Source organism: Saimiri boliviensis, chromosome 5 (assembly GCF_048565385.1).
Source record: "Saimiri boliviensis isolate mSaiBol1 chromosome 5, mSaiBol1.pri, whole genome shotgun sequence".
NCBI lineage: Eukaryota > Metazoa > Chordata > Mammalia > Primates > Cebidae > Saimiri > Saimiri boliviensis.
The window spans coordinates 39,756,502-39,770,984 of record NC_133453.1 but is presented as its reverse complement, the minus strand read 5'-3'; the positions used below and the strand labels follow the sequence as shown (position 1 = coordinate 39,770,984).

Sequence of the window (14,483 nt, the reverse complement as noted above, 5' to 3'; positions counted from 1 at the left end):
TAAAGTAAATCCTCACTTAACAGCATTGATAGATTTTTGGAAACTGACTTTAAGTGACAGCATACTGTGTAATGTATTTATTTTTATTTTTAAATTTTTTGGTGGAGATGGGGTCTCACTCTGTTGCCCAGGCTGGTCTCAAACTCGGGCTCAAGCAAACCTCCTGCCTTACCCTCCCAAAGTGCTAAGATTACAGCCATGAACCACCATGCTCAGCCACATACCATATAATAAAACCAATTTTATCATAGGCTAATTGATATAAACAAGAATTGGCCAGGCGTGGTAGCCCACGCCTGTAATCTCAGCACTTTTAGAGGCCAAGGCGGGTAGATTACTTAAGGCCAGGAGTTCGAGACCAGCCTGGCCAAAACCCCATCTCTATTAAAAATACAAAAATTAGCCGGGTGTGGTGGTGCGCACCTATAATCCCAACTACTCAGGAGGCTGAGGCACAAGACTTGCTTGAACCTGGGAGGCAGAGGTTGCAATGAGCTGAGATTGCATCATTGCACTCCAGCCTGGGTGACAGAGTGGGACCCTGTCTCAAAAAACAATAACAAAAAACTCCCTAAGAATTAAGTTCCTACAGCATACAGTTCATTGTATCACTGAAAGTCGGAGTTACCAAGAACCTACGGATGACTCTGAGTGAGGACTCAGTCTACTACATTTTATTATCCGCTTGTCCATTGACGGACTCTTGGGCTGCTGCCACCTTTTGACTATTTTTAAGAACGCTGCTATGAATATTGGTGTAAAAATATCTCTTTGAGATACGGCTTTCAGTTCTTTTGGGTATGTACCCTTGGTGGATTATATAGTCATTCTATTTTCAATGTTTCTGAGGAAACTTCATACTATTTTACGCAGTGACTGTACTGTTTGACATTTCCACCAAATGTGCACAAGAGTTCCAGTTTCTCCACGTCCTCAGCAACACTTCCTCATCAAAACCTAGTCTTTTCTTTTGATAGTAGCCATCCTTGTGGTTTTCATTTGCATTTCCTTGATTTCCTTCTATTTTCTTTTCATTTTGATAGTAGCCATTCCTTGTGGTTTTGATGCAAATTAAGGAAATGCAAATCGAAACCACAAGGATTTGGTTTTGTGCTTGTTGATCATCTGCCTCATGTGCTTTTAGGCCATTTGTATATCTTCGTTAGAGAAATGTCTGTCTAAGTCCTTTGTTCATTTTCTAGTTGGGTTGTTTGTAGAAGTTTTATTTTATTTATTTATTTATTTATTTATTTATTTTGAGATGGAGTCTCACTCTGTCACCCAGGCTGGAGTGCAGTGACACAATCTTGGCTCACCTCTCTGGTTCAAGTGATTCTCCTGCCTCAGCCTCCCAAATAGCTGGTATTACAGGTGTGCACCACCACATCTGGCTAATTTTTGTTTTTTTAATAGAGACAGGGTTTCACTAAGATGGCCAGGCTGGTCTCGAACTCCTGACCTCAAGTGATCTCCCTGCCTTGGCCTCCCAAATTGCTGAGATTACAGGTGTGAGCTACCATGCCTGGCCTTTATTTTTTATTCTTAAAAATTGTTTTATGGCTTCTTTACTGCTGTCATGGTCTCATATTTTTAGTTACGATTTTTAGATTTAAAAATAATTTCAATTTTATGGAAAAGTTACAAACATGTGAATAATACAAAGAACACCTATGTACTGTTTTCCTAGATTCACCTACCTGTTGTTGATGTTTTACCCCATTTGCTTTATTATTTTTGTGCATTCACTCATGCTTGTGCTCTTTTTCTCTGTCTCTCTCCACACCCAAATTTTTTTTCTGAACTTTTTGAGAGTAAGTTGCATATATCATGGCCCTTTACTCCTAAATATTTTGGTGTGTATTTCCTAATAACAAGGATATTCTTTTACAGAACTATAATACAATTATCAAAACCAGGAAAGTTATGTTAATATAATACTTTTCATCAAATCAATGGTCCATATTCCAATTTTTTCTGTTGAACCCAGTAATGTCCTTGACAGTTCTTAAACCATCCAGCACAAAATTCTACCTAGGATCATATGTAAATACAACACAAGGCTGGGTACAGTGGGTCACACCTGTAATCCTAGCACTTTGGGAGGCTGAAGTGGGAGGACTCCTTGAGACCAGGAGTTTGAGGCAAGCCTGGGGAACATAGTGAGATCCTCTCTAAAAGAAAATAATAAAAATTAAAACTACGATATAATACAATGCAATATTGTATTTAGTTGTCATGATCCTTTAGTCTCCTTTGCTCTTTTTTTATTTTTATTTTTATTTTTGGGTGGGGGGGCATGGAGTCTCCCTCTGTCTCCCAGGCCGAAGTGCAGTGGCATGATCTTAGCTCACTACAACCTCCACCCCCTGGGTTAAAGCATGATCTTAGCTCACTACAACCTCCACCCCCTGGGTTAAAGCAATTCTTGTGCCTCAGTCTCCTAAGTATCTGGGATTACAGGCATGTGCCACCACGTTTGACTAATTTTTGTATTTTTAGTAGAGATGGGGTTTCACCATGTTGGCCAGGCTGGTCTCAAACTCCTGACCTAAGTGATCTGCCTGTCTCAGCCTCCCAAAGTGCTGGGATTATAGGCGTGAGCCACCGCACCCCGCTTCGTCTCCTTTAATCTTGAACGTTTCCACAGCTTTTATGCCATTTAATTTCCTCTTTTATGCCATCAAGACTTTATTTATTTATTTATTTGGAGATGGAGTATTGCTCTGTAGCCTAGGCTGGAGTGCAGTGCCGTGATCTTGACTCACTGCAACCTCTGTCTCCTGGGTACTGGTTCAAGCAATTCTCCTGCCTCAGCCTCCCGAGTAGCTGGGAATAAAAGGAACATGCCACCATGCCCAGCTAATTTTTGTATTTTTAGTAGAGAGGGGGTTTCACCATGTTGGCCAGTCTGGTTTTGAACTTCTGACCTTGTGATCTACCCACCTCAGCCTCCCAAAGTGCTGGGATTACAGGCAAGAGCCACCGCACCCAGCCGCCATTGAGACTTTTGAAGAATGCAGTCACTCTCCCACCTTTCATTAAGTAGGATTTTTTAAATCTTTGGTACGTGTGGTGTTTCTTCACAGTTAGATTCAAGACATACATTCTAGCCAGAATATGACAGAAGTGATGTGTTTTTCTCAGGGCATCCCATTTGGAGGCACAAGATGTCCATCTGCCCCCCAGTTCGTGATGCTAATTTTGATTGTTTGGTCAAGACATTTTCTGATATCTTCATTCTATACATAGTTAATTTTTATATAGTTACTATTTTCCCCCCACACAATTAATAAGCAAGTGCTGGAGAGATATTTTAAGGTTCTGTAAATATCCTGCTGCACATGAGAAGTTTCCCCTACATTGAGTGTTCACTGATGATTCTTGTGTGATCCAGCATTTGCTATGTTGGTTGTAAAGCAATGCTTTTCTGACTCCAGTGTTCTCTCCACGTTTGTAAGTTGGCTCTCAGCATTCTACTGTAAAGAAGGACCCTCCTGTCTCCCCAGGAAGGTGTTTTTGCTTTTTTAAATAAAGGAGACAGTGGAAACTGGCCAGATGACCTGTAGCTCCTGGAGTTTGGCAAAGGCTGGGCAAATGCTCCACCTGAAGACTGTGCAGGCAGCTAGGAGGGACACAGAGCAGGGAGGTTTGCTCTGTGGCTCTTGCCCTGAAGCTGATTCGGCAGGTGGAGGTATTTAGGCATTTGAGGGAATCTCAGCTTTGGGAGGGCACCTTGTAAGTGATCTTAAGAGATTAAGTTCATCCTTAATTAAAAGAAACACCTCCGCCTGCTTGCTGTTAGTTTATTTGAATTCCGTATCTCCCCCAAAGGGAAATAACACAAAATTGCAATTATTTATAAAAGCCTAAATTGGCTTCTTTTCTCTAGGAAAATAGCCCTTGATTTAATTAATTCCAGTCCCAGAAAAGCGCTTAGACGTCTAATTGAGGTATTGATGGAGAGAGGCTGCGCCCCTTGATTCTTTTACTATAATCCAATTAAACGGACATTTATGGGCCAACTCCCGGACCCTGGGCACAACTTTGTTTAGAGAGTTGCAAACCCCTCCCCACTCCCCACTCCCCACTCCCCCAGAAGCTCTTTATTTTTAAATTTTATTTCATTTTATTATTTTTTTTGAGATGAAGTCTTGCTCTGTTGCCCAGGCTGGAGTGCAATGGCGCAATCTCGGCTCAATGCAACCTCGCCTCCTGAGTTCAAATGATTCTTGTGCCTCAGCCTTCCTAGTATCTGGGATTACAGGTGTGCGCCACCATGCTCAGCTATTTTTTTTTTGTATTTTTAGTAGAGACAGGGTTTCATTATGTTGACCTCAGGTGATCCACCCTCCTCAGCCTCCAAAAGTGCTGGGATTCCAGGCATGAGCCACTGTGCCTGGCCATTCCGGAAGTTCTTTAAAATGTGGTTTTCCAGCACTAACAATTTAGGATTCCCCAATTCTAAGTTAAATTGCCTGCTAAACCTAACTCTCCCAACCCACTTTTTCAAGTAGGTTTGTGCTCAGATACTGATGTGCATGTAGACACACACACACACACACACACATATACACACACACACACACACACACACACACTTCTGCTCTTTGTCTTTGAGAAATCCAGTGGTTTCTAAAGGTGCATGGCTCAGCTGTCGCCTCTGAAGCAATGTGGTTCTGCTGACATGGGATGACTCTGGTCACAGCACATGCAGTGCTGGGATAGTTGTGGCAGTGCTGGAGGTGCGGGAGGAATGGGGCGCGGGACCTCACATGTTTTCACACACTCTTAGGGTTGGAAGGTGTCTTAAAAGTTATCTGGGCAGCCCTTCCTCTCTCCATCAAGTGATGAATAAAATACAACTTGGTGAAACATCTCATGTTTCTTAAGCACCTGAAGATTAAAAAAAAATTTTTATTGGGCTCAATGAGAAGAAAGTCTCATTGAATTTTAAGCAACATCTCCTAATTTGTTGAAAAATTAAAAAAAAAAAAAAAAATATATATATATATATATATATATATATATATATATATAAAAATTGAGATGGAGTTTCACTCTTGTTGCCCAGGCTGGAGTACAATCGCGTGATCTTGGCTCACTGCAACCTCTGCCTTCCAGGTTCAAGTGATTCTCCTACCTCAGCCTCCCGAGTAGCTGGGATTAAAGGTACCCGCCACTATGCCTGGCTAATTTTTTGTATTTTTAGTAGAGACAGGGTTTCACCATGTTGGCCAGGCTGGTCTTGAACTCCTGACTTCAGGTGATCTCCCACCTCTGCTCCCAAAGTACTGGGGTTACAGGCATGACCCACCACGCCCGGCCAAGTAGATATTTTTAAGTGTGACATAAGGTTTTCTTAAGGAGAGGCATGCCTCTCGTTGGGGGAGACCTAACACTTTCTTCTTAATAAGGCTTTATTGGACGCCTCTTGAAAACAATCAAAAGAAGTTGAAAGATGACTGAGTGTGGCCAGGCTGTGGGACATTCGTTTATTCATTCCTCTTTGACATAGATACTTGAGAGGTGTCAGCAGAGGATGCAACATTCTCAGGAGAAGAAAGGCAGACTAGACCTTAAAGCTTTTTTCTAGTCCCTGTTCTGGCTGACTTTATCAGCCAAGGAAAGAACAAATCAAGGAAAGCTAAGGTCTGCAGGGGCTGGGCAGAGCCTGCTGCTGTGTCTGCATTGCCGTTAGTCCCAGAAGACTCACTCAAGTACTGGACAAAACCAGAAGGCAGCCTGGCCAAGCCTTTGTCGGCCACTTGGAAGGAATCTAGGATTTTGCAGGAAGGGAACAGCAGCTTGAGAAAAGAAAGGCAGGAAGCCTTTTGGAGAGTGAAACTAAGCTAAGCCTCTTTTGCATTTGTTTTCCCCAGAGCTGGGAATTTTTTTTTTTTTTTTTTTTTTTTTTTTGAGACAGTCTTGCTCTGTTGCCCAGGCTGAAGTACAGTGATGCGATCTCAGCACACTGCAACCTCTGCTTCCCAGGTTCAAGTGATTCTCCTGCCTCAGCCTCTCAAGTAGCTGGGATTACAGGCATGTGCCACCACTCCTGGCTAATTTTTAAAATATTTTTAGTAGATATGGGGTTTCACCATATTGTCCGAGCTGGTCTTGAACTCCTGACCTCATGATCCACCCACCTTAACCGCCCAAATGGGATTACAGGTGTGAGCCACCACCCCTGGCCAGAGCTGGCAAATTATAGTATTGTGCAGCCCAGAAGCCTGGGGGCTCCAGCAGGGAGGCATTCCCAGGAACTTGGGAGTGATTTGTCAGTTCCCTCACACAGGTCAGGGCCAGCCCTTCCCCAGCACCTTGCTCAGGTTTCCTCGGGGACTTTCTGCTGCAGGCTGATGGCTGAGGGTCATAGGGGGAAGGGAGTGGTGGTGAATGGGGAGGAGGATGCAAAAAAGGCAGGGTCCTACACTTTGTTTTAATTTTGTATGCTCAAAGTAGTCTATATGGCATCCTTGCCTCTCCTTCCCCCTCAATTACCATTTTTATTTGTTTTTTGATTTATCCTATGATAACTTTTGAAAAAAGTCCGACCCATATCTTCTCTTTATTACATAAGAGGCAGTGTACACAAATACCATTTCATTTTCCTTTCTCCATGTGACAGTACCCCCTGGAGAAGTGTATAGAGACTGTCCTTGGCATCTCACTCCACTTGTGGACATATCGTAGTTTTTTCAGCCGCTTCCTGTTGGTGGACATGAGGCTATTTTCAGTCCTTAGTGCAAATAATGCTGCAATGAATGGATACCCTTGAGCATATGTCACGCTCTGTTTTTGCCAGTGCGTCTTTGTGAACTTTCTCTTTTGGATGGAGAGAGCTGGTTCTCCTCCCATCTCCTGCCAATGACCTTTTCTGTGGCTGGGGATTAGAGACCTGTCCTCCCCTTCATCAAGTCTAGTTTTTGTTCCGCATCCAACTGTGTGAATTTCCTACGTTTCATGGATTTTTTCGTTTGTTTGTTTTCTCAACAGGGGGAGTCCTGGCAAAATAAGCATGCAAGGAGTGGGGGTAGGTGTTTCTAATATACTTTTTACAACTTAGATCAGTATGGCAGGGATAGATATATTTGATATATATGAAGGAATTTCAGGTGACTTGGAAGAGAAGGTTTACAGATAATGGAGAATTCATTTTTTATTCCAATTCAACGCAAGGCATTGAATGCATGGATTACACTAGGCTTTTCTATGGCAGTCTGGAGAGGGCTGGGTGGTTTCTGCTCTGAATGCCTAGTGTAGCAGATTCTAGGAACTGCACACAGCTGCTCTCCCTCTACCCTTCAGAATTAGGTCACTCTCTGTGTAGCAGAAACAGCCCCCACCAGGGCTGAAGCCTTCAGGCCAGCACTGACGGTGGAATGTGTAGTCTGGGTGGGTGTCCTCTATGGAGTGGTTCCAGATGTTGATTCAGAGGGAGAGAAGAAATGAGGAGGGACCTGATGATGGTGTGTTTAGTTCCCTGAATCCGTGCCCAGAAACCATAACCTTAGGAAAGTATTCCAGAATCTGCCATTGGGCTAAACTGCTTATGAACAAACAGGCTTCGGTGAAGTCTTTCTGTGGTATGTAGAGTTTGTCACAGCCCATTCCTCATTTTTCTTTTCTGGAAAATTAACCTTTAGAGTTAAAGACATACAACCTAAAGACATACAACTTTGCTAGCCATCTGTCATTTTGCCTAACATGGAGGTGGTGTGCTATGATGTCGATAACATTGACTAGGTTACCATTATGAAGCACTTGTCACGTACCAGGCACTGTTGAGAGAGATTCCAGGGAGTATGTCATTTAATCCTCCAATCACTATAGTAGTGTTATTCTCACCAGTGAGGAAACCAAGACCCATGAATTCTAGCGCTTTGTTTGCACTGCAGCTAAAAGGCACTGCAGCTAAAAAGAAGTGAAGTTGGGATTTGAACCCAACAGTCTGAGTCTGGTTCCAGAGCTAGCCCTCCTAAGTCCAGGAGCTCCTGCTGTCTGCTATGTGAGCTCAGGCGACTGCTTCACCCCTCTGAGGAATAAGGCAGTTTCTTTCAGCTTTACAATTCTGCATGGCTTCCAACATTTAGACGTGGCTTCCCCTGGAGTGTTACCTTCTCCCATGGTGAGGAGGAATTTATAGGTGCTTGAGCCACTGCAGCTTGGATCCCTTTTGCTGTATTTTCTGGTCTAGAGAATATGGACTTGTTCAGCCTGAGCCAAGCCTGAGGAGTGATCCTTAGCAGTAGTTAATAACTAACTCATGCCCCAGAGATAAGGATAGAGTGTGGTGGATTCTACAAACTTTCTGCAAGAGGAAAAAGAAAACTGTTTCATGTTGCAATTCCCTGTTAGTGCCACGTGACAAATAACCCATCCCTGACCTTCTCTCTGTGATAGAGTGTTTTCCAGAAGAATCAGGGAGTTTGCAGGAACACTTCAAAGAAGTATGATCCTCAGCTGATGCCAAACTGGAACCTTCTTTTTCTCCTCTTTTTTCTTTTTCTTTTTCTTTTTTCTTTTTGAGACAGGGTCTCACTCTGTTGCCAGGCTGGAGTGCAGTGGTACAATCGCAGTGAACCGCAGCCTTGATTTCTTGGGCTCAGGTGATCCTCCCACCTCAACGTGCCAGGAAGCTGGGACTACAGGTGTGTGTCACCATGCCCAGATAACTTTTTATATCTTTTTTTCTAGAGATGGGGGTCTCACTAAGTTTTCCAGGCTGGTCTTGAACTCTTGGGCTCAGATGATCTGCCTGTCTTGGCCTCCCAAAGTGCTGGGATTACAGGCATGAGCCACCACATCCAGCCTCCCTCTTTTTTCTTCTCAAGGTCCACCTAGCCTCTGTATCCAGTAACAGATAAATGCCTACCCAACCCAACAATGCTTGAGCTGGAATTCTTAAGCCGATCCATGGGATTTTAATTAATTCCCCACCCCATCCCTGCCAGCAGCATAGTTTCCAACTTGGACAAAGCAAAAAGAAATGCAAAGACACATCAGCCTCTCCTATTAGGAAGGGCATGGTGGCTGAATTTGTCTGAGGAGGGCCTTGAGATAAAAATAATTCTCCAGAATTAGATTCGATGTCAGAAAATTATTAGTGAGGAAATCTAAGTGCTTGGGGAAGATATTTGGAGTCTGAGTACCTCTCTTTCTAGGTAACAGAGCCACAAATGGTGCACCAAGCCTGGTCTCCACAGGGATGCAAGGAGCATCTGCTGACCCTCCCAATTTTGAAACCAGCACAAAGGTCTGGATGGTTTTTCTTCTTGTTTTTTTAATTAAAAAAATGTTTTTCCAATACAATCAAAAGGATGGTTTCTTTAGGTGCTCTCTCCCTAGGGTCCGGCCTTTGATGACTTTGAGGGCTCAGAGCAGTTTATTTCTGATGTGTTTCTCCCTCTCTCTGTAATTACTTCTGTTCTTCCCACCTCTTTCTGTATCAATCAGAAGTGATTGATACCTTTGACTATGGAGGAAATGCTGTTGCACTTTGAGTCATGCATACCCTTTGGGTTATTTCTGGAAAGGGGAACTTTCTTTTCTTATCCACTGAAGTCACCTATTTTCTGCTTGGATAAAGATGTACCATGATTTCAAGGATGATTTTAGCTCCACAGAGCCTCTGCTAAAGTCAGCTCAGCTAATTTGCAATCACATGCTGTTTACAACAGTCTTCAGAAATAATTGCGCATATTTTTAAATTCCTACTGTGAATATGTATATATTTATATTTATATATAAAGATGGCAGTCTCGCTATGTTGCCCAGGGTTGTCCTGAACTCTTAGGCTCAAAGGATTCTCCTGCCTCAGCCACCTGAGTACCACCATGCCAGCTTGTATATTATTTTTATATTGAGAAATAAAATTACACAAGAGATTACTCTTTTTTTGAAGGCATTAGGTCACTCCAGAAGTATACCATCTGAAAAAAATCTTTGATATTTATGTTGTCTCATGAAACCCTTACATATGCTTTCTTCGTTCATGTTGCTAATATGAAAATGAAGATGATTTTGCATAAACCCTGGGTTTGACAATATTACAATACATATTCCATTTTTTAACTTTCATAACTGAGCTTCTCCAGTCAAACTAGGAAAAGTCTGATTTTATCAGGACGTGGTATTCTTCCTTGGAATTAATTAGCTAATTCCACACTAGAGCCAGTATTTTTTTTTTTTTTTAAGACAGATTCTTACTCTGTCACCCAGGCTGGAGTACAGTGGCATAATCTTGGCTCACTGCAATGTCCGCCTCCCGAGTTCTAGCGGTTCTTCTGCCTCAGCTTCCCAAGTAGCTGGGATTACAGGCATGCGCCACCATGCCTAGCTAATTTTTGTAATTTTAGTAGAGATAGTGTTTCACCATATTGGCCAGGCTGATCTTGAACTCCTGACCTCATGATCCACCCACCTTGGCCTCCCAAAGGGCTGGAATTACAGGTGTGAGCCACTGCACCCAGCCAGGGCCAGGATCTTGAGAACTCTCTGCCTCTGATATGGGGGAGTGGCATCTTGTAAAAAAGGAAGTGTCTGATCTTTAGTGCAAATGAAATTTATCCTTTGTCCTGGGCTCTAGGACTTAAAAAAGAATCTTTGAAATTTTATTGAGATCACCATTGTGCAGTAAAACTGAGTTGCAGAGTGGTCAGAATTCCTAGTCTTTCAATATGTGACTTTAGAAATAACGTGGCATAAATATTCCAAGGGTTTAGACTAGAGTATAGAAACATGGTTTTGGCCAGGCATGATGGCTCACACCTGTAATTCCAGCACTTTGGGAGGCTGAGGTGGATGGATCACTTGAGGAGTTTGAGACTAGCCTGGCCAACATGGTGAAACCCTGCCTCTACCTAAAATACAAAAATTATCTGGGCATGGTGGCAGGCACCTGTAATCCCAGGTACTTGGGAGGGTGAGGCAGGAGGATCCCTTGAAAGTGGGATGTGAGGGTTGCAGTGAGCTGAGATGGTGTCACTGCATTCCAGCCTGGGCAACAAAAGGAAGACTCTGTCTCAAAAAAACCCAAAACCTCCAAAAACCCAAAAACCATGGTTTAAACAACCATGGCACGAGGAGATACATCCTGCTCTTCCTCACAATGGACACCATTGGAGTGGTTAGTTAGAAACATTTAAGGCCCTGAGATGAGGATCCCTACTCAGTGGTTCTATCTGTTCTTCAAGGGTGCAGCTGTGTACAGGATGAATCGGAAGCACAGAGGCCACTGTGTCATTGTCAACAACCACAGCTTTACCTCCCTGAGGGATAGACGAGGAACCTGTAAAGATGCTGGTAAGAAAGTATGGAATAGTTTATCGAATGCAAATTGGGGATCTTAAAAATATTTTTTATTTTCACATTTTCTTTCTGTGACTTTTATCTTTCATATACATGTAAGGATGATATCATGTTTCTGAGCCTCTTGTATATCCCTGGGGCATCATCAATCTGCTAAAGAGTAGGAAGAATTTCTGACTGTTTACAACTCTGAATAGGTGAGAGCATGTACTGGGGAGAGCATGCTGGATTGACATGAGAAAACCTGGGTGTGAGCTCCAGCTCCACCACTACCTAGGTTTGTGATGGTTGGAGAGTCGAGAGACCTCGGCTTAAAGTCTTCAGCTGTGGAACAGGATGAAACATTGGCCACTGCCGATTCTCAGGACTGTTGTGACAACACTGGCTATTACATGATAAGAGATTCATTGTAAGATTTTATTTTTATGAAAATAAAAATGGCCGGTTGCGGTGGCTTACACCTGTAATCCCAGCACTTTGGAAGGTTGAGGCAGGCAGATCACGAGGTCAAGAGATAGAGACCATCCTGGCCAACATGATAAAACCCCATCTCTAATGAAAATACAAAAATTAGCTGGGCGTGGTGATGTGCGCCTATAGTCCCAGCTACTCGGGAGGCTGAGGCAGGAGAATTGCTTGAACCCCGGAGGCGGAGGTTGCAGTGAGCCAAGATCGTGCCACTGCACTCCAGCCTGGCGACAGAGTAAGACTCCGTCTCAAAAAAAAAAAAAAAAGAAAAGAAAAGTAATTCAAAGCTTTAGGCCTTTTGCTGTGCAATTTTTGTAACGATTAGCATTGTTTCAGTTCTGTTTTTTTTTTTTTTTGTTTTTTTTTTTGAGGCAGTCTTACTCTGTTGCCTAGGCTGGAGTGCAGCAGTGCAATCTCAGCACCTGGCTAATTTTTGCATTTTTAGTAGAGGTGGGGTTTCACCATGTTGGCCAGACTGGTCTCAAACTCCTGACCTCAAGTGATCCTCCTGCCTCGGCCTCCCCAAGTGCTGGGATTACAGTGAGACACCATGTCCAGCCTTGTTTTAGTTTCTCATTTTGTTTTGCTTCATTTTATTATTTTCCGTTTCTCTCTCTCTTTTAAAACAGAGATCCTGAAGTGTGTGTTCACCTGGCTTGGGTTCACAGTGTGCAAATACGACAATGTGACGAAGGGGCGCATGGAGGAGGTCCTGCAGGAGCAGAAGTGCAATCCAGACCATGTCAATGGGGACTGCTTTGTGTTCTGTATTCTGACCCATGGGAAATTTGGAGCTGTCTACTCTTCAGATGAGGCCCTCATTCCCATTCGGGAGATCATGTCTCACTTCACAGCCCGGCAGTGCCCTGGACTGGCTGACAAACCTAAACTCTTTTTCATCCAGGCCTGCCAGGGTGATGAGATACAGCCTTCTGTCTCCATTGAAGCAGATGCTCTGAACCCTGAGCAGCAGCCCACTTCCCTGCAGGGAATACTGCAGGACAGTATTCCCGTCGAGGCTGACTTCCTGCTTGGTCTGGCCACTGTCCCAGGCTATGTATCCTTTCGGGATGTGCAGGAAGGCAGCTGGTATATTCAGTCTTTGTGTAATCATCTGAAAACATTGGTCCCAAGGTGAGAGCTATTTTATTCTTCCATTTTTAATTAATTCATTTTATTTATTTATTTATTTTACTCGCATTCAACACCTTTGGTAAGGGTGAGAGTTCTAAGTTGTTTCATCTATGAACCTGTTCCTCCATCTGCCTACCTTCCTGTTTATCTGTTTATCCATTTATCCACCCATCTATCCATCCATCCATCCATCCATCTACCCACCCACCCAAAAACCTTGTATTGAATACCAGCATGGATCTGGAAAGAAAGATACAGAATTTAAAAAAGACAGAGTTCTTGCCCTCAGGTTGCTTACAAGCTAGAAGTATAGACAAACAAATAGACAGAGAAGGGCATCTCCAGCTGGTAAGTGCACATTGTGAAGTATAGGTGTTAATGGGAACATGCAGGATGAGTACCTTGCCCAGATTTGAAGGATCAGAGGAGGCTTCTAGAAATAACAAATAGCAGTTAGGCAAAAATCAGGTGAGAGATGTGCTGGGCAGAGGGAATAGCATGGACAAAAGCATGGGGGCCTTTTCTTTGTTCGTTTGTTTATTTATCAGTCCTGAGCACCTATGTGCTCTCTTTGGCATTCTCTTTGCCACTGCTCTAACAGCTTCCCTTCTATCTCTGCCACACGCCACCCTCCTGACAGCTTTAGCTGTACCTAGAGGCCACGGGTGCTTCCATGAAAATGTCTCCAAAGTTGCCATCTCTGGCCCACTCATCTCTGAATTCTTGGGGGGCAGAGACCCTGTTTTATTCAACTTTATATCCTCAGCCCCTGACCTGATATACGGTGAACTTGAGAAACATTTTCTGGGCCAATGAATGACATGCCCGAGCCCATCTCATTAACAGTCCGCTAGATATCCTACCTCTGTTTAGCCCTTGGACCTCACATTGAGCATGCATGTTTCTAAGCTCATTTTCCCAGCCTTCTCCAGGAGCTCCTACTCCTGAATTCCCATTTGGAGGAATGGCCATAGTGCTCTTCTGGGAATTCAGGATTGGAGCCTTGAGTCAACTTTGCTTTTCTCTCTTCTTTACCAGCCCCTCCATCTCTACCACAGACATCAGAGGCTAATGTCTATGGCTTCAGGAACAAGGCAATATTTATTGAGGGCATACTATGTGCTTACTGTACTGGGTACTGAACTGGGGGCTGAGGATGCAGCCTGTGTACAAGAGAGACAAAATCTGCTCTCCAGGGAGCTAAAAGTCCAGTGAAGGAAAGACAGATAATAAAAATGTAAGTGAATATTTAAATTATTATTATTTAAAAAATTCAACAGTATTAAAAGGAGACAGTATACATGCATGAGTAAGCAATGCCTTTTTTTTTTTTTTGGTATTCCAGAAATTTCTTTGTTATTTTTAATTGATACTTCGTAATTGCACATATTTTGGGGATATAATTTGATGTTTCAATACATATATGTGTTGTATAATGATCAAATCGGGGTAGTCAGTTTATCCATCACTTCATGCATGTATCATTTTTTTGTGGTGAGAACCTCTAAAAGCCTCTTTTCTAGCTATTTTATAATATATAACACCTTATTGATTGATTGATTGATTGATTT

General features: G+C 43.0%; 1 protein-coding gene across 9 annotated transcripts in view; it reads left to right on the top strand.

Annotated features, from left to right (window-relative positions):
• Positions 1-14,483, top strand: part of CASP10 (caspase 10) — a 51,781-nt gene that overhangs the window by 19,391 nt on the left and 17,907 nt on the right. For 2 of the 9 annotated variants that reach the window (XR_012517658.1, XR_012517659.1), the window contains exons 6-11: positions 6,997-7,033; positions 8,535-8,651; positions 9,165-9,256; positions 11,196-11,304; positions 12,408-12,912; positions 13,951-14,149. Coding sequence is in view for 7 of the 9 variants with exons in the window: in XM_074399275.1 (XP_074255376.1) it covers positions 6,997-7,033; positions 8,535-8,651; positions 9,165-9,256; positions 11,196-11,304; positions 12,408-12,912 (860 nt within the window). In the remaining 2 variants the exon portion in view is untranslated. Of the gene's footprint in view, positions 1-3,506; positions 4,951-6,996; positions 7,034-8,534; positions 8,652-9,164; positions 9,257-11,195; positions 11,305-12,407; positions 12,913-13,950; positions 14,150-14,483 lie in introns of those variants that run through there. The other 7 variants (XM_074399275.1, XM_074399276.1, XM_074399277.1 and 4 more) reach the window with 4 other exon arrangements.